The sequence below is a fragment of the Urocitellus parryii genome, chromosome 6 (genome assembly GCF_045843805.1).
Source record: "Urocitellus parryii isolate mUroPar1 chromosome 6, mUroPar1.hap1, whole genome shotgun sequence".
NCBI lineage: Eukaryota > Metazoa > Chordata > Mammalia > Rodentia > Sciuridae > Urocitellus > Urocitellus parryii.
In genome coordinates this window covers 11793690-11813416 of record NC_135536.1, presented here as the reverse complement: position 1 = coordinate 11813416, position 19727 = coordinate 11793690, and the positions used below count along the sequence as shown (strand labels likewise).

At 43.1% G+C, this 19727-nt stretch overlaps 1 protein-coding gene across 2 annotated transcripts; it reads right to left on the bottom strand.

Moving 5' to 3' along the window:
- Positions 1–1076: 1076 nt before the first annotated feature.
- Ddx24 (DEAD-box helicase 24) lies at positions 1077–19597 on the bottom strand. 2 transcript variants are annotated; one of them, XM_026394231.2, is made up of 9 exons: positions 19499–19597; positions 17305–18030; positions 10268–10786; positions 9251–9404; positions 8452–8967; positions 7255–7330; positions 4628–4816; positions 3049–3178; positions 1077–1619 (listed from the first exon to the last, which is right to left on the bottom strand). In XM_026394231.2, the coding sequence occupies exons 2-9, from the start codon at positions 18023–18025 to the stop codon at positions 1351–1353; spliced, it is 2574 nt and encodes an 857-aa protein (XP_026250016.2). In that variant the 5' UTR covers positions 18026–18030; positions 19499–19597; the 3' UTR covers positions 1077–1350. The 2 variants fall into 2 exon arrangements, with proteins under 2 accessions (XP_026250016.2, XP_026250018.1); XM_026394233.1 differs by having other exon boundaries at positions 10646–10786.
- Positions 19598–19727: the final 130 nt, after the last annotated feature.

Here is a 19727-nt window from a genome sequence, read left to right as displayed (position 1 = left end):
GCTCTCCGGTTCTAATCCCACTTGGCTATTGTGTGGCCCTGAGCATAGCCTCAGATTCCTCACTTAAGCTTTGCCTTGGCCTTGAGGAAAACTGAACTGATAATCAAAATAGATAAAAAGCATCTAATAACAGCTGGCACTTAGTTGACAGTGCTACCTGAATCTGTTCAGACACAAGGCCAAGTGTCCTGTCATTTATCCAGAGGGGCTCAGGGAATCCTGCTGCCATCCTCCCAAACTTTCGAGGCTGAGGGAGGCCAGGGTCCTCTTGTGTACCGTCTTCAAACCCATAGGGCCCCGTGGACCAAGCAGGTGTGCTCTGTGTGAACATCCAGATGAGCTGTGCAGAGATCTGTGCTCCTCCTATGTTGTGGCAGCTATGGGTGCTCCCCTAGGGAATGACCCCGGGCAAAGCTGGGACAGTACCAGGACATTCGTTCCCTCAGCACAAATTTACACCAGGTCTGATGCAAGCCTCAAGGGCCCAGTCGCCCTGGACCTCAGCCCAGGGAATGCTACAGCAGGTGCTCTGAGGAGGGACCAGGGCACTAAAGTGCACTGCAGGGAGAGCACTGCTGCTCCTGGAGGACACACAGCAGGGTGGAGAGTACACAGGCATCCAGGTTGAGGGGAAAGCTGTTTTGTAAAATGGCTTGGGACAAAATGAAGTGTATGTGGAATCTGGCAGGAGTCCATTCTATCAATGAAGGCTTGAGTAAGATCCCGGGGCCTCCTGCTCCTGACCCAGCCAATCATGACTTAGCTCTGCAATGGGAGGAAGCCTTAGGACAGCAACCTCTGCTGTGCCCACCTTACAGGGCAGCTCAGACAAGCAATGGCCAGCAGGGAATGGCCCAGAGCTAGGTGGCTGGTAGGGTGCCGCTATGGCCAAGGGCAGGAATACGTGCTGAGGTCTTAGAGCAATGTACTCCAGTGACCAGCTGCCAAGGCCTACGATACGGTTCCACCCTCTCCAGGAACTAGCACTGTGCTGACCCAGGGGAACCACTAAGTTAATTAGGAAACCGCACACCCCATTTTCTGGCTACAAATATAAGAAGACATTCTGTCTCTGACCATTGTTTTTAATTCAGGAAATCAAAGAAGCCTGTAACACATAAGAAGCCTGTATACACTGGAATACAGAACAACAAGCTGCTGTGCAGGATTTACTCCAAAACAATGTAAACCTGCCTGAGACCCCTCCTGCTATGGGGAAAGAGCAGGAAATTTTCCTAATGGATTGAAACTGAGTGAAGCACTGAGTGAAGCACAAGGGTGGGAAGAAGCTTTTCACATACAACCAGAGAACAGACACCATGTGCAGACACCAACACTGACCAGGGGCAGTTACTCTGCACTTGTACTTGGCTGCGGCAGTCCTTGCTGCTGCTCTTTTGGCCTCTTCTTCTTCTTCTTCTGTTTGGAGAGGCAGCTCAGTGCCGACTCGCCAGTCCTTGGGGCAGCTGTGAGCTGGGGCAGTCTGCCAGACTGAGTGGGATACTTGGTTTTCAGGTCCTCTTTGAACAATGGCTGGGAGAGCAGGTGACGAAGCTCCTTCTTCAAGACTTTCATCTGCTTTTGTCGCCTACGCTCTTCTTGCTCGTCTGCTTTTCCTCCTAGAGGGAACACAAACAAGCTCATATTTACTAGGATGCACAGAAGCATGTTTCCTTCAATGGATAATACAATAAAAAAAAGATTCCAGAATCTTTTAGGGAGGCAAGTTGGCTTGATTGGATCTGTGAATAGTGTGGACTTCTGTTTAGGAGGAATACACAGGACCACCCTGTCCTTTATTCCTTATAAAACCCTTCTAAGAAAGAAATCATCTTCATTTTACAGAAAAGGCTGCTTGGATTTAGAGGGGTCACTTGCCTACGGAAACAGAGCTAGCTGTCAAACAGACCAGAATGCAAGACTCCAGCGGCAGATCGGCTTCCTTTCTGCCTCCACTTACTGTCCATTTGGGGCATGGCAACATGACTGGTACCACCAATCCCTCAGGAGTCAGTGAATATTTCTCTGCAGCCTGGCCCTCCTGCACCTCACCCAGTGCTGGGACTGCATGTGCAGAGGTGGGCCTAGCCAAAGGACTCTATCCCTGTTATGTCCTCAGAAGGGAAGGCCAGGGCCTCCACACCTTCACCTAAACCCCAGGCCTGAACTACAAGAACTTGCTTGTTGTCATCACAACCAATGCTTTGGTTCCTGGCTTCCATGAAAGGACAGCAGTAAGCTTGTTTCTGAAGCTGTGGCCTTTGACACTAGGATGCCATCAACTCAGATCAGCTGCATCCTTGATGGGATGGAAGGAACCTTGGTGCCATTAATTCTAGATGCGGTTCTGCTTCTGAGACTCCAAAGTTTTCCTAAGCAGGGACTGTGCAGACCCACAGTCTGAATCCATATAGAGGGGGCTCAGGCACTGCTGGTGGGGAAGCTGTTTCACAACACAAATCCCCTCTGTGAGCCTCTAGTAATTTTGATTTATTCATGCCATGAATCTTGTGGACAAGATCAAAGGAGATGGTGACACAGAAATGCTTTGTCAGTGTGGAAGATAGGTATAGTAGTAATAATAATGATAAATATAACTTAAGAAGTATCATAGACTTTGTTTGCCAGGCTCTGTTATACACACTTTATACTCCTTAATCAATCTTCAATCCTATGAGGTAGTTTATTACCTCCATTTTATAGATGAGGAAAGTAAGATACAGCAGAGAGGCTTGACTGGTCACATAGTCAGTTAAGGGAATGGGCTGGGAGCAAACATGGGCTGCGTGATGAGAGGGCCTGATCCCTGCACTATGCATGTCCAATGCAGGACGCAGGCAGTTAGAGCTCCAGACAGGCGAGACAGGAACAGACAGGCCAAGGACATCCAGTTCATCTGGGATTAGGGACCACCAGCAAAGGAGGAAAGGGCTCTGCTGATTCTGACAGGGCTCACAGCAGTATAGATGGTTCTGACAAGGCAAAAGCTGAGGGATAAAAGGAAAAGCTGAATCCTTCCTTAACTCCCATCCAGCCCAAAGGACTTACCTTTATACATCTCTTCTTCCAGTTCAATCTCCAGGGCAGCTGCTGCCTGCTCAATCCAAGAGTTGTGCAGACAAGCCTGGAAGTTCCGGTACTCGGCTTTCTCAATCTGTCGAGCTAGACGGATTCGCTCCTGGGGGAAAGGAACACAGAATTCATCTGATGGGAGTTCAGGTCTGTGGGAAGCAAAGTCTCACTAAAATTGTATTCCCAGCGGGCACAGGGCACAGGCCTATAACCCCAGTGGTTTGGGAGGCTGAAGCAGGAGGATCATGAGTTCAAAGCCAAACTCAGCAAAAGAGGTGCTAAGCAACTCAGTGAGACCCTGTCTTTAAATAAAATAAAAAACAGGGCTGGGGATGTGTCGAGTTCCTGAGTTCAATCCCAGGCACAATCCACCTACCCCTCAAAAGTTCCTGAGATAAGTGGTCAGAGAGATGCAGCTCAGCTCCTACTGAAGTGCATCTGCTTGGGTTCCTGATAAACCTGATAAAAGCCCAGAGGGCAATCACTATACACACATGCACATATCCAATCACAGGCCTCAGCTCTCCCATGGATAAACCCTAAATGTCTCCTTGGAAGTCCAGCCCAACCCAACTGCCAACCTACAGGTAGGGGGAGAGGTCACAGCTAGTTCTACAACTCTCCTCATAATTTTGGGGTTAGACTACAGTGACAAGAATCTTTTCCCCTCCTCCCCAAATGGGAGAGATCATGTAATGCAGGAGTCAAGAACCATGAAAAGCAAGGGTGGCTTTCAGTCCTCCTTAAGGAATTCTCTTTGAATTCTACCTTTCCATCATCCCCCACCTTTCCCCACAGAGCTAATATTCCTTTGGAGCCAGAGTAGACACCAGTCCTTGAACCATTCAATGCCTTTGGTCCCTCAGTAGCCACATACCAACCAACACCACAGTGCTCCATTGGTACCTGAACTTTAGCACGGACAGGCCTGCTCACAGGCTGGTGAACTCCTGGGGAGAACCCACTTTGCTTTGGTCCCTGACACACTGTGGTCCACAGTAAGCATCACTCACAAATGTGTGCCACTGAGTTAGCATGAACTTCCAAGGCAGAATTTACTGGCTTCTGTTTCAGGGATGTACCAAAATCTTTTTCTTTTTTTTTTAATTTTTTTTTTAGTTTTCGGCGGACACAACATCTTTGTTTGTATGTGGTGCTGTGGATCGAACCCGGGCCGCACGCATGCCAGGTGAGCGCGCTACCGCTTAAGCCACATAACCAGACCCCCAAAATCTTTAGTATCTACTTCAATGAGACACATTTAACTTGCTGCTCACAGCCCTCTGATAGGAAACCCATTTGGCCAAGCTGCACTCTCCAGTAGAGATGGAGGTGGGTGTGACCTTGGGACCAGAGTGAAAAAAATGGATGAGGGAGAATATACCTCATACCTTTAGTCACTCCCCTTTTCTCCCTTTTCACAGATCCCCCATTCAGCTGTGTGCAGGACATAACCTTGGTTCCCAAGAGTATGGATGCTGGAATCTCAGCAAGGTGCTCTGTGAGGAGTAGAGGGCTCCCTCTTAGCACTGGGGTTTGAATTTTTTTCTTTTACCTTGACTACATCCATGTATTTTGTCTGCACAGGGAACAGTGGAATGTCCTCATCTTTCTTAAGGGTTTTGTAAATCTTCTTAAAGTTGATCACATCCTCAGGCCCAATCAGCATCAGGCTTAGGCCTTCACTTGTGGCTCGAGCAGTTCGTCCGCTTCGGTGGATATAAATCTCTGAGGTGCGAGGGACCTGCCAAGCAGGAACTGGGGTCAGCACCTGGTGCCAAATACTGTTCTTCCCTTCATGGCCAGATCCCCAAACCAAACCCTCCTCCAAGCCAGCCAGGTAGGTAGAAATCTTTCTAGCATCACGAACCAATCCAGGCCTTCTCCCTTAGGCCCACATTCAAACTGTCCCTAGGATTAGCCCATTCATTGTGCATGCTTTGCTCTGCCATGCCCCCTACCCTGGCTCAGGTCCTTCTGCCTACTCAGGTAGACCATGACAGTCCCTTCTTATTTGATCTCTAGTCCTCCATACTCCTGCTCCTGCCTTGGACTGAGCTGACAGTGTCATCTTCTTGAGTCTCATCTCTGATCATAATCTCTTCCAGCTAAAGAAACTCCACAGGTTCTTCGTTAACTTTGCACAGGTGATTGACTGATGGTACTAACACCAACATTTATTGAGTAGCTGCATTGTGCCAGAAAATTCTAAGCACTTTGCATGTATTATCCCATTTATTCCTTACAGTAACAATATGAAATACTTTATGATTATCCACATTTTATAGACCAGGAATCTAACCAGAGAGATCAAAACAACCCCCCCTTAGTCACCTAAGTGGTGGATTCGGGATTTATTATGAAGCAGCTCAGCAGTAAAGACCATGCTCTTAGGCTACACTGCCTCTATTCCAACATATACCGGATGTTTACCCATGATAATGTGGCATGGTGCTGACACCCCTCTCTCCCCCAGCCTCAAGGCAAACACCATTAATGAAACACAGAGACTTCTCCACTGGGCCCAGATTGCATTTCAGTATTGTTTTCAATACAAAATTCTAGAATGATCTGCTCCTAATGGCTCTAGAAATAAGATCTATTTGCCATTCTTCACTTACAGGATAAAAGTCCTTCAGTGACCTGCCCCCAGTGCATTTCCTTCCATCCTCAGCAACTACTCAAGTACTCCTCTCTAAACACATCCCTCAACTCTAGCCCAATGTCCTCTGAACTAAATGCCACGCACCTCTGGAAAGCACTTTCCCATCTCCCAAACTAGAAATTACCTCTTTTCTAATACCTTTTGCCTTAAATCACAGTGATGGCCATCTACTCAATCTGCTAGACTTGACACCTCCTAAGAACTGGTGCTGTATTAGGTTCACCTTGGTATTTCCCACAAAGACTAACCCATAGCCCCTTCCCCAAACAGAAGCAGAGATTTGCTAAACTGAAACTAGTACCCTAAAATATTTTTATAAGAGCAAAGAAGAATTAAAGAGGAAAAATAATAATAAAGATATCATAATAACTACCACTTATCGAGTACTTACACTACAGGTGCTTCATCAGCAGCTCGATTCAGTTCTCATAACCACCCTCTCTGGCAGGCAGCATTATTACTTCCATTTTACAATGATTCTGCAACAGGAGTACTAAAATAATCTGCCCAAGCCAGTCAACTATGAGGCATGAGTGTGGAGAATGCAAACTGGCAGTTGGCTCTGGAACACACACTCCTAGCCACAACTACAAGCTTACACTAATATCTCTGCTACTACCAACATATGCTAACATTTAGTAAGTGCTTCTGATGTGACAGGTGGTTTCCTAAACTCTATCCATGAATTAACTTATTTTACCTTAATGAGAATCCTACAAATTAGGTACTACAATAGTTGTCATTTAACAAAAAAGAAAACTGAGGAACGGAGAGATTAAATATCTTGTTCAGGGTTACAAAGATGGGATTTAAGCCAAAGGAGATCTTAACTACAATACTTTCACACTTTTCTAATCAGGATAACCATTCGATATGCTAACATGTTTGAACATGGTTTGTCTCTACTAAAACTCAAGTTGTGTCTTAATTCCTCAGTTCAGCAGTGTTAGAGGTGAGGCCTAGTGGGAAGTGTTTGGGTGGAAGTTTCATGAACAAATTAATGCCATCTCAAGGGAACGAGTTCTTGCTTGCAAGGGACTAGAATGTGTTGTTACAAAGCATGGATGTCTCTATTCTGTTTTCCCTTTGCAGATGCTGCCTGCTTATTACACCTTTCCACCTTGAGGCTCCCAAACAGAAGCTGAACAGATACTGGACTTTCTATTTCTAGCCTCCAGAACCATGGGCCAAGACAAGCTGCTTTTCTTTGTAAATTACCCAGTCTGAAGTATTCTATAATAGCAACAGAAAACTTAACTTATATATTTTCCATTGCATGGAAAACACTAAGATTCTAACTTGATGATATTAAGTAGCTTGGAGGGAAGGGCTCTTTGACATTGGACTACAACTTCTGAGACTGAATCTTATCAGTGACATCAGTGGTTTTTAGATGGTTGTGGTTATTACCTGTTGTGGAGGCCTCAGAACAATAATTTCTCCTCCTTCCTCCAAACTTTGCTTTAAACTCCCCATTCAATGTAGGAAGATGCTTTCAAACCCCGAGATATCCCTACCTGGTAATGAATGACATGCTGGACTTTAGGAATATCCAGACCCCGGGCTGCCACATCTGTTGCCAAGAGAACGCAGCTGTGGTGGAGATGGAAAGCACATTTATAACTAAAAGCAATCATTATTTAAATTCCTACTATCTGCTGAGCACTCCATAATCCTTACAACCACCCTACAAGATAATACTATTGTCTCCTTTCATATGTAAAGAAACTGAAGCTCAGAAAAATTAGCTTCCCAAGGTACAGACAGGTCTATTCAGGTGCATAGGCCAGGATCCAAATCTGGATCCCACTGACCCGACTAACATGCTACACTCTGTGATGACATAAGCCCCCCCCCCCTCCCCGCCCCGTTCCTCCAGAGAAGTGAATGAGGCAAATGACAAACAGCATGTGTCCTAGGGTCTGACAGACTTATCTGATACCCAGCTCTATACTTCTAGGCTGAAAAAACTTGGGTAAGTGGATCAGCTTTTCTATATCTCATTTTTTTTTTCATTTACAAAATGAAAATAGTGACAATGAAAACAAATGACAGCTGGACTAGCAATTATTAAAGATAATATTTAGTCTGCACATACTATATGCCAGAAACTGTTCCAAACATTTTACATGAACAAATTTTCAACCACTTTATTCTTATAACAACCCTGAGGTACTTTCTATTATTATCCTAATAATGAGAAAATGAAGCATAGAGAAGTTAAAAAACCCGACCAGATACAAGTAAAGGAGCCAAGATTTGATCCCAGGTATTCTGATTGCAAAGTCTCTGCTCTTGGCAGAATTTATTCTGCTGATTCTCAAGGATGTTAAGATAAGTAAAACAATGGGGAGATGCATCTAAAGTGCCAGCACAAGACTATGTCTGTGTGTTCAATAAAGGTAGGTTATCACCTACTCTTTGAAAGTTTCTGTAAGACACTAATAGCAACCAAATACTAAATGAGGGTGACCTTGCCAATGCTGTGCGGGACTGAGCGACAAAACAAACTACCTTCTATAGATAAAGACTTTATGACAGAAAGTAGCTTCCACTGTTCTCCCTACCAGCCTGGCTCTCTGGCCCAGTCTCTAGAAACAGGCTTTTACTTTTTGGTGGTGCTAGGGACTGAACCCAGAGCCTTATGCATGCGAGGCAAGCACTCTACCAACTAAGCTATATCCCCAGCCCATGGAGACAGGCTCTTGACTTACTCTTCCAGACGGGCAAACTGCTCCAGATTTCTGAGCCTCTGTTTTTGGTGCATGCAGGCATGCAGGGTGAGTGGCATGATATCCAGGACTTTGAGGAGCCCAGAGAGCCGTTTGATACAGGAGATGCTGTTGGCAAACACTAAGCTGCGACCTGGATACTGCATCAGGAAGTAGTACAGATACAAGTCTTTCTCGTCCGTCTCACAATGGATCTTGGTCTCCGTCAGTGTCTCAACTGTACCCTCATTCCTTGTGAGGTCAATGACTTTTGGCTTGCCCCTCATGCCAATCTTCTGCATGAGGAGGTCAAGTTTGGCAGTTTTGTCCATTTTCTTTATGTGCTTCTTATGAAGGATTCGAGTTGGAGCTTGATGTACCAGTGTCAGTGTGGCAGAAAAAACGAGTGTCTGTCTCTTTGGATTGTACTGGGAATCATTAAGCATCTCCAGCAGCTGTGAGAGCTCAGCAAAATGACCTTTCTCAACCATTCGGTCAGCCTCATCCACTACCAGGCACCTGTAGATCCAGAAAGAACCATATCACTGGTGGTGGTGGGTCACAGAAATCATACAGCAGTACTCTACTCCTACCCCAACCACACACACACTCACACACGCAGGCACCCCACCGTCACTACCAGGGCCTCCCTTTGCATGCTTGGCTCTCTAAAGGCCTAGGCCTGGCTGGTACTATCCTGTGGCATTCTTTTGACAGGGAGAAAGCATTGCACATAGCATCATGTCACCTCAGGCTCACTTCAGAGTGGGTAAAGTAGAAAGGAAGAGGTACCATTTCTCACCTGAGCTGCCGAAGGTTGCTCAAATGAGGGTGCCTTTCTTTAACTAGCTCCCACAACCGACCTGGAGTGGCCACCACAATCTCAGGATGGCGGTTCAGCATCCGCTGCTGTTTCTGTGTGGACATGCCACCAACCAAAATAGCAGTTTTAATTCCTATAGGACAGAAAACATAGGGATGCTATTATTCAGTCTGGCTGCTTATTCTTTTACATGGCTAATATAGCACCCCCAGAATGGCCCAGTCACCAGAACAGCTCCCCACTTCCAGAAGTGCTAAAAGACAGTCCTGGCCTGAGTGCTGAACCTACTCCTAAAGGAAGTATCCAAGTATTCTGTGATTTGGGCCTGCCTACTTCTCCAATCTCATTTTTTTCTACTTCCTCCCTCCAATCACAACAGAAGGTCTGGATTTGAACCCAGTCAAGCTCTGGGAAACATGAGCAGTGCTGCAGTACAATGCTGGGAAAGATGTTACCTGCAGCTCTGACATACCTTCTGAAAACCCTTCCCATTCCCCTCATTAGCATTAATGTGAAGTTCCTCTAATGCCTAGTGCGCTGTTTTTCTCTCTAATGGAGGACTTCTCACAGTATTCAACAAACGAATGAACAGAGGATAATGCAGACAAAGTGTGAATAACGACAACTTGATAACCAAATTTCCATTGTAAATCTCCTTCCCCAAAGGAGCCCCCTGAGAAAATTAAGGCCTTACTCTAAGGCAGGGGTCATCAAACTTTGGTGGGGGAAGTCATTAGCAAAAGCAAGCTGTGTTGCTAACCCCTGACCTAAGCATCCATTATATCCAACATATTAACTGTTTTCCTATGTATCTAGAATGACTTAAGCTATGTAGTACTGTTGGGAGGACTGAGAAAATGTCACTCAATTAATTTTCTTTAGGGCTTAATTCCAGGAGAAAGGTTTCTCCTAGCTGACAAGAACGGCAGCTTATTCACCTTCATCCCTGGCATGTGGATTTGCTCAGGAAACGTATTAAATGAAACTAAACCTCACCTGTAAACTTGGCCACAGCATCAATATGTTGTTTGACTTGGACGGCCAGCTCTCGAGTGGGAGTCAGAACTAGGCCAAGCAGAGGACGCTTTGGATGCGATTTACAGGGAGCAATTTTGCTATCTACCAACTCCTGTTTTAACTTTCCAGTCTGCTCTTCATCAAGCTTTTCCTCTTTGTCCTCATTCTGTTTGGGGACAGGCTTCTCTGTGATCAGGGAAGAAGGGCCTTCACCAGCATCATCATCACAGAATGGTGCCTGGTCAGAGACTGAGGCACTGATCTTGCCTCCGACCTCAGTTCCAGCCTCAGGGAGCAGAGCTTCACTCTCAATTACTGTCTCATCAGGCAACATTCCAGACCCAGTAGTGGCCTCACTTGGTGATCCAGTCTCAGCTCCAGCCGAAGTCTCTCCAAGTGGCACTCCAGTGTTACTTGGGATGGGCGAAGGTTTCCTCTTATGCCACTGCAACACTGCATGAATCATAGGGATGGCAAAGGCAAGAGTTTTCCCACTTCCTTAGAAGTAAAACAAAATAAGAAAATAGTCATCAACTTGAATGCTGTTGCTTGCATTCATATAACCCTTATTTAACTTAACAATGGTCCTAAAGTACAAAAGTAGTAATGCAGGGAATTCAGATATGCCAAAGGAAAACTATAAAAGTGTTTCCTTAGGGCTGGGGATGTGGCTCAAGCGGTAGTACGCTTGCCAAGCATGCGTGCGGCCCGGGTTCGATCCTCAGCACCACATGCAAAAAACAAAGATGTTGTGTCCGCCAAGAACTAAAAAATTAAAAAATTTTAAAAAAGTGCTTCCTTTCATTGAAAAGGTGAAAGTTCTCAACTTAGTTAAGGGGAAAAAAAAAAAAAGAAAATGAGGCTGTTAAGATCCACAGTAAGAAGAAATCTATTCACGAAATGGTGAAAGAGAAAGAAATCCATGTTATTTTGCTGCTGTACTTCAAACTATAAAAATTATGGCCCCAATGCATAGTAAGTACTTACTTAAGATGAAAAAGGCATTAAATCCGTTAAGTATATATGTACAGGAAAAAGCACTATATGGGTAGGTTCGGTATTATGTGCAGTTTCAGGCATCAATGGGGGATCTCAGAAAGTTTAACTCAGGAAAAGCTGCACTGAAGAGCTACAGAGGGCAAAGTACTGGGACAGGGGGAGGTGATAGGGCACAAAGCATCCATATACCTCTCTGGCACATATTCTATGAATTCACCAGCCTAGAAACTCCAAAAATACTGTCGTAGGGTTTTTATGGTATTTCTATTATGTAGGCATGACTGATAAAATCAATGGCCATTGGAGACTGAACTCAAGTCTTCAGTCCTTCTTTCCTCCCTGGTGGCCAGGAGGAAGAGTTGTGAAAGTTCCAGCCCTCTGATCACTTGGTTGGTTATTCTGACAATCAGTTCCCATCCTGAAGTTATCTAAGGACTCCAGCTGCCAAGTCATCTTATTAACATACTAGGAGGAATGGAGGACCAAGATCAAATATTGTAGTAAAAGATGCAAGTTACAAAGGTTTTACAAACTCTGTACCAGGAACTGGGTCGAGAGAGGAAATATATGTTCACAGATACCATCTTTTTTTAAAATATTTTTTTTAGTTACAGATGGACACAATACCTTTATTTCACTCATTCATCTTTATGTGGTGTTGAGGATCAAACCTAGTTCCTCACCCATGCTAGGCAAGCACTCCACCAACTAAGCCATAACCCCAGCCTCACAGACCCATCTTATTTCCTCAATCATTTCATTAACTATAATTTTTTATGTTTTTTTTAGAGGTTGCTTTGGGATTCACAGTATATATATTTTATCTATCAGTTTACCACCAAGCAGTACTTCACATAGTATGGGATTAGCACCTGGAGTGGGGACAATCATATTGGACTGAGTCATTAAACCTAAGAGTAATGACATAAACTCCAGGTAGACAGCATGAGAATTTAACTGAATTGTAGGGGCATCCCACTGATAGATCTGAAGAATAGGTTGTCAGTGTGGCAAGAACCCACACAACATGGGATGTCACAAGTGTTCTGTAGGTATAAACAGATCTTTTTTTTTTTTAAATTTTTTTCTTAGTTATTGAAGGACCTTTATTTACTTATTTGTATATGGTGCTAAGAATCAAACCCAGTGCCTCACACATGCTAGGCAAGCACTCTACCACTGAGCTACAACCCCAGCCCCCAAACAGATCTTAATACAGGTTAAACATCCCTAATTCAAAAACCTTAATTCCAAAATGCTTCAACATAGAAATATTCTGAGTGCCAACATGACACCATAAGTAGAAAACTGCACACCTGACCTCATGTGACAGGTGGAAATCAAAAAACAAGTGCACTAAAACTTTGAATAAGATCACTTCCAGGTTATGTGTTAAGGTATATATGAAATATAAATGAATTTCATGTTTAGACTTGAATTCCATTCCCAAGTTATCTCATTATGTAGACACACATTTTTTTTTTAATCCAAAATCTAAAGCACTTCCAGTCTCAACCATTTCAGATAATACTCGATTGTGGTGTCACAAAAAAAACAAAAAACAAAAAACAAAAAAACCAAAACCCAATCCCTCATAGGTGAAAAAGGAATAAGGAACAAAGAATAATTGTGACAAATAGAAAATACCAAAACAACATATTTAAACTCAACTATTTTCAATAATCACACCTAAATATAAATGATTTCAATAATTCAATTAAATAGCAGAAATTGTTAGATTAAAAAAGATAAAATTATATGCCAACTCCAAGAAACCCATGTTAAATAAAGTTTTTCAAAAATACAATTATGGAAAAAAGACATACCATAGTATCATTAATCAAAATACAGCAGGAATAGCTATATTTATACCAAAGCAGATTTTAGAGCAAAGATTATTATCAGGGATAAAGATGTTCCTTTTCATAATGAAAAGGAACCAATTCACTTAGAGAATATATGATAATGTTTTAATCCATAAAACATTATGCCCCTAAAAATATGATTCAAATACATGAAACAAAAGATCTAATAAAACTGCAAGTAGAAAATTATCACAAAGAAAATTACGTATCTTTAGTGTTTAGAAAATTGAATTTGTAGTTAATAACTATCCTACAAAGAAAAGTATAGGCTACCCAAATTAATTTTAACAAATATTCAAGAATGAAAAAAAAATTCTAAAAAGTTCTCAGATAACTGCGTAAGATATTCTTCAAAAATCATTCTGAGGCTAGTATTATTGAATTTCCAAAACCAGACAAAAACATTACAAGAAAACTACAGATCAATATCCCAGAAAAATAAATCTAAAAATTCTCAGCAGAATTTTAGCAAATCAATTTCAATAATATAGAAACAGAATATATTGTGACCAGTTCAGTTTATCGCAGGAATATATTTAGTTTCACATTTGGTATGTGTGTGGGGGGAATTACCATTTATAATAACATCAACATGAAATATTTAAGGGTAAATCTAACAACAAACATGCAAAATCTATACAATGAAAACAAAAAATTGCTGAGAAAATTTGAAATGGAGGCATATACCACTTTCACGGGTTGGAAGAGTCAATATTAAGATGACATTTGTCTTCTTAAATTCGGTCTATAATCAATGTAATCCCAATCCAAATATCACCCTGCTTTTTAAATAAACTTATTCTAAAATCCATATGGGAATGCAAAGGCCTAAAATAACCAACAGTACTTTTAAGAAGAACTAAGCTTAAAATCACAAAAACCTGATTTAAAACTTATAGCTACTACAAGCAAGTTAATGAGATAGTACTGATGGATACAGATAAGTAGATCAATGATTTTCAACAAATATGCCAATTCAGTGGGAAGAACAGTCTCTCAATAAATGGTGCTAGAATAATTAAATATCCATAGGTAAAAAAACAAAAATAATTTTGATCACTACCATACATTAGCGTTAAGTCAATAAGAATCACAGACTGAAACATAAGGCTTAAAACAAAAAACTTAAAAGCTAAGACTTAAAGAAGAGTGACATTTCTAGAGGAAAACAGGAAAAAATTCTTTGTGATCTTGACTCAGGCAAAGAGTTATTAGATAAAACACCATCCACAGAAGAAAAAGTTGATAATTTGAACTTCATCAAAGTAAAAAAAAAAAGGTTTTTTTTCCTATCTTATTTTTTTTTTGCAGTGCTAGGGATTAAACAAAGGGCCTTGCCAGATTAGATAAGCACTCTACCACTAAGCCCCATTCCCAGCCCCAAAGACCTTCTGTTCTTCGAAAAACACTGCTAAAAAAAAAAATGAAAAGACAAGCCACATACTAGGGGAAAAAAATTTCAAGTCACATATCCAATAAAGGATATGTACTTAGAAAGCATAATGAACTCTCAAATAAAGAGACATCAGCAAAGTAGGTGGTATGGATGACAAACACATGCAAAGATGCTCAAAATCATTCATCACTAGGGAAATGCAAATTAAAACCACAAGGAAATAACACTAAAATTTTAGAAGTCTAAAATAAAATTAAAGACTGACCATACCAAATTATTCGCAAGAAATGGACCAACTTGAATTCCAGTACCTGGTGGGTATATAAAATAGTATAATCATTTTGGAAAACTCCTAAAAAGTTACATTTACCAGAAAACCTGGCCATTTCACACCCAGGTATTTGCCCAATGGAAATCCTAAGAGTATATCCAGACAAAGACTGTTATACCGATTGTTTACAACAATTTTATTTCTAATAACGAAAAATTTGAAAAGCACGTAACTATCAATAGATGGTTAAATCAGGTTCTATTCATTCATCAGAATATTGCTCGATAAAAAGAAATGAACAAACCATTGATATCTGCAATACCATGGCTTAATCTTAAATTATGCTGAGTAAAAAACAGCCAGATGTTATTTGCAGGTAAATGGATGGTGCTGGAGAGGATGGTTAGATGAAGTTGGCCAGTCCCAGGGGTACAAATGCGTTTTCTCTGATGTACGGAGTCTGATTCATGGTGGGGTAGGTAGGGGGAGCATGGGAGGAATGGAGAAACTCTGGATGGGGCAGGGCAGGGAGGTGCAGGGGGTTGGAAATGATTGTGGAGTGTGATGAACATCATTATCCAAAGTACATGTATGAGAACACAAATTGTTGTGAATGTACTTTGTATACAACCGAAAATATGGAAAAATGTGCTCTATGTGTGTAGTGTGATTTGTGATGCAGTCTGCTGACATCCTGTTCTATGGACCTCCTCACTGGGCAAGAGAGAGCCCACGATATAAAATTCCAGAAAACACAAATGAATTTACAGTGATAGAAAGCCTATGGGTGACCAGGTATGGTGGCACACTCTTGTAAACCCAGCAATTGAGGCAGAGGATCACAAATTTTTGAGACCAGTCTCCACAACTTAGCGAGGCACTAAGAAACTTAGTGAAATCTTGTCTCAAAAATAAGAAATAAAATGGGCTGGGGATATGGCTGAGTTATAGAACACCCCTGGGTTTAATTCCTAGTACCAAAACAAAACAAGTAGGTGGGAGGGAGAGGGAGGGCTATCAGGGAGGAAAGGACTTACAAAGGTACTCACAGTATCCTTTGGGAGTAAGAATGTATTCACTACTGCATGGTCAGCAGTCTGTCCACAGCCCCAATCAAAATGCATGGCCTATCCCAAGTCTTTTTGAGTCTTAGACTTGCATATGCATAGCATTGTATGGGAAAGTTGTGTTATGGAACCAAATGTCAGGTTCTGGTCATAGTGGCTGACAACAAAGACTTTGCCTTTGCCTTCTAGAGACCCAGTTCCAGGACTGTGCATATAGCAGAGCAGTACAGCAAAATGTTTAACAGCATAAAGGCCTACCTTAGAATACAAACATTACCACCCTTTCAGTTTTAGGGACATCATCTATCTTCTGTGAAGCTGTTTCCTCACTTATGAAATGGTAATAATGTCATCTACCTCAGGGTGGTTATGGGAACTGAGTTCATCAAAATAAACCACTTGACATAGTTCAGGACACATTTTAAATGCCCAGTAAATGTCCTAAGTTGTTATTATTATCTCCTATTATCTCCATTTCCCTTTTCATGGCGTTTCTTTGCTCTTCAAATTATGACTTTCACTTAGGACCATATCCCTAGTTTTCTTGACCACTATTTCAAAAACCCAAGGCACAACATGTCTAGATAGTCTAGTTTTTGGTGGCTACTATACAATATTGTACGTATATATTATGAGAATGTATGCATTGTTAGAATTAATTTTCACCTTTTACCAACTTAAAAAAAATGCCTCCCAGGAATTTAAAATTATATATGTAGTTTACATTATCTATATTTCTACCAGATACTGCTAGTCTTGCTGGACCAATAGTTCGAAGCTGTACAAACGCCTCCCCAGATGGTAATCTAATATACTCCAGTCAATAGGTCATTGTTTCCCAAAATCTTAGCCCAAGGGATTAGGAAATTTAAGTCTCTTCACACCTGTATCTACCTACGAAATATACCCAGTATCTATCCAGCACACTCAAATCAATGACAAGAAACTCACCAACTCCCAAAGCAGCCCTTTCTATATTTTGATAAGTCTTGAGAACAAGATGATACTTCCTTAACCTCATGAACATCTACTTACCTCCCCAGTAGGCCAATTTTAGCCTTACATTAGTCCTTTGAGCTATTCAGAAAGGCTCAAGAACAGAAAAAAAACCACCATTTGCAGGTCATTTACAAAGAACTGTGTAAAATTTACTATAGCATTTAATCTTCACACCAATGTAAGAATTACTGCTGTTCTCTCCATTTTATAATGGGGCCTTTAGGGCTTAGAAAATAAAGCTAGAATATCAAAATCAGGAAAAGGCAGATTTTAACCAGACCTGGCTGACTTCTCAACTACTTCATTCTATACTGCTTTTGTTGGTTACGCTCTCAACATCCCCCTCTCCCTAGTTCTCCCACCTGGCAGCTACAAACTCAATCTAGATGCAATCCTGTTCTGGCCAGAGCTGTCCTTACCTGTCTCAGCAGCCCCTAGGATGTCCAGTCTGTCACGGATGGCAGGTACCAAAGTCAAAGCTTGGATTGGTGTGGGTGCAGAAAAGCCTAGAAAGCTGAGTGCTCGGAGAACTGGTTTGGGCACAAACAGGTCCTTCCAAGCTGACACATCTGCCTTTTGGTCATGTACCTCAGGCATCCATGTCTTTGCTTTCTTTGGTACCTTAGGGGCAGTGCTCTGCGAAGGCTCTAATCTTTTTTTCCCTTTGTTTTTCTTCTTTTTTGGAACAGTATGTTCTGGGCTTTCTGATGCTGTCTCCCCTACCTCTGAATCAGGACAAATAGTGTCATCTCCCTGAGGCTCTGGCTCAGCATCTTTGACTTCAAAGTCTTTCTGGGTAGTAATGATTTCTTCAGTAATTGGTACCACAACTTTACTCTTCTTCAATTTGATCTTTTTCTTTGGAGAACTAGACTCTCCTTCCTCTTCTTCTGAACCAGCTTGTACCTTTCTCTTCTTGAGCTTCTCCTTTGAGAAGAGATTGGAGGGATTCTTGACAGCAGAGACCAATCGATAATCTGTCAGTTCCTCGAAGCATACCAAATCATCCATCTGTCCATCTGCAAACATGTTTGGGTCAATCTTCACCTGCTTCCATTTCCCCAAAACTTTGATGCCTTTGGTCTGAAATTTGCCACGGCTTGGTGGCTTTGGCCTTGATTTTGTCTCCTTCAACTTCATGGTTGCTAAAAAGGAGAGAAATGTTCCTTTAGGTTGGTGACTGAAAAGCATGGGGTTCTAAAGCAACAAATAATTTCTGGGCAATCTATCAAGTACCAGGCCCTGCAAAGAACTAAGAATACAAAGATGGCTATAACAAAGATGCTCCAGCCAAGAAAAGATGCTCCAAGCTAGAGAAAGAAATACACCCATAGCACAGGTGGCTTGGCCTGGAACAGGAGACACAGGAACTGGAGCAAAGGCATATGAGGTAAACCTGGTTTGAATTCCAGACCCAAAATTTAATGCGTGCCTGACCCTGCAGAGGGCTGCTTATTGTCTCCTGAACCTTAGTGTTTTCTTTTTTTTTTTAATATTTATTTTTTGGTGTAGATGGACACAACACAATGCATTTTATTTTTACGTGGTGCTGATAATCGAATCCAGGTCCTGCCTGTCCTAGTCGAGCACTCCACCGCTGAGCCACAACCCCAGCCCAACCTTAAGTGTTTTCATCTATAAAAAAGGGAAAGGGACCTGATAATATCTAAGTTTTGTGTTTTATGCAAATAACTGAAATTATATAAAGCACGGAGAATGGGGCTTGGTTGATTCCTAAGCCATTTGGAAGACAGAATAAAAATCTTGAGTTTTTGTCTGGGGGTTGGGGTGTGCTTTACTAAAAAGTGCACCGAGGGGCTGGGGTGTGACTCAAGCAGTATTGCGCTTGCCTGGCATGCGCGCGGCGCTGGGTTCGATCCTCAGCACCACACACAAATAAAGATGTTGTGTCCGCCGAAAACTAAAACTAAATATATATATCTCTTTAAAAAAAAGAAAAGTGCACCGAGCTTCCACCTTCAGCCAAGAAGGCAAATGCCTGTTCCGTCCCTCTGGCTTTTACCAAACGGGTTAAAACCCACCAGCTTTTTCGTCACGTTAAGTGACTTAACGTCCAGGCGCAATTTCTTCGGGTGGCACTCGGCCCATGCTTCTACCTAAGGCGTCAAAGTTAACAGATCCTGCGCAAAAGGCAAATAACTCTCGCTTCGAATACGGACCCACCTCCGACAGTCCTGGGTCTGGGGCGTGTCAACCTCTGGGAGCCTCAGTGTCCCCGTCCGCGGGATGGGGCCGCGCACGACCCGCACTTAACAAGCGAAGGTGACGCACATCAAAAACCGCCGTTGAAGGGAGGCCGGTCGACGCCGGCTGCGACCGCGGTGGGCAAGGGGCGGGGACTGTCACTAGGACGGGGTCGAGGTGGCGGCAGAGACCTGCACGGAAGCTCCCGGGCGCGGCCGCGGCCCGCGCTCTCGCCCCTCTAGCGTATTCAAAACCGAGGCCACGGGGCAGAAGCCCGAAGAACGGGAGCTGGGCGCGAGGACCGCGTGCAGCGCGCTCGGCGGCCTCCCTCTGAACCCAGCCTCCCGCCGAGGTCCGCGCCAGGAGCCCCGGGTCCCGCCCCGGCCGGGCTTCTGCTCGGGTACTCACCGCGTGGGTAACTTGGGGACCGAGCCGCAGTTCCCTCACGCGCGGGTCAGCAGCCTCAGAAGCCACCAGAGCAGGGCCTCAGCTGCAGCGTCGACCGCAGTTCCGGGGCGGAGCTTCCACTCACGCGTGCGCGCTGCCGGAGGAAGTTCCGCCTCCACGCCAACTCCGCGACCCGATTGGCTGCTGTGCGGCTTCAGCCCTAGGAACGTGGAGAGCGAGTTGGAGAGGA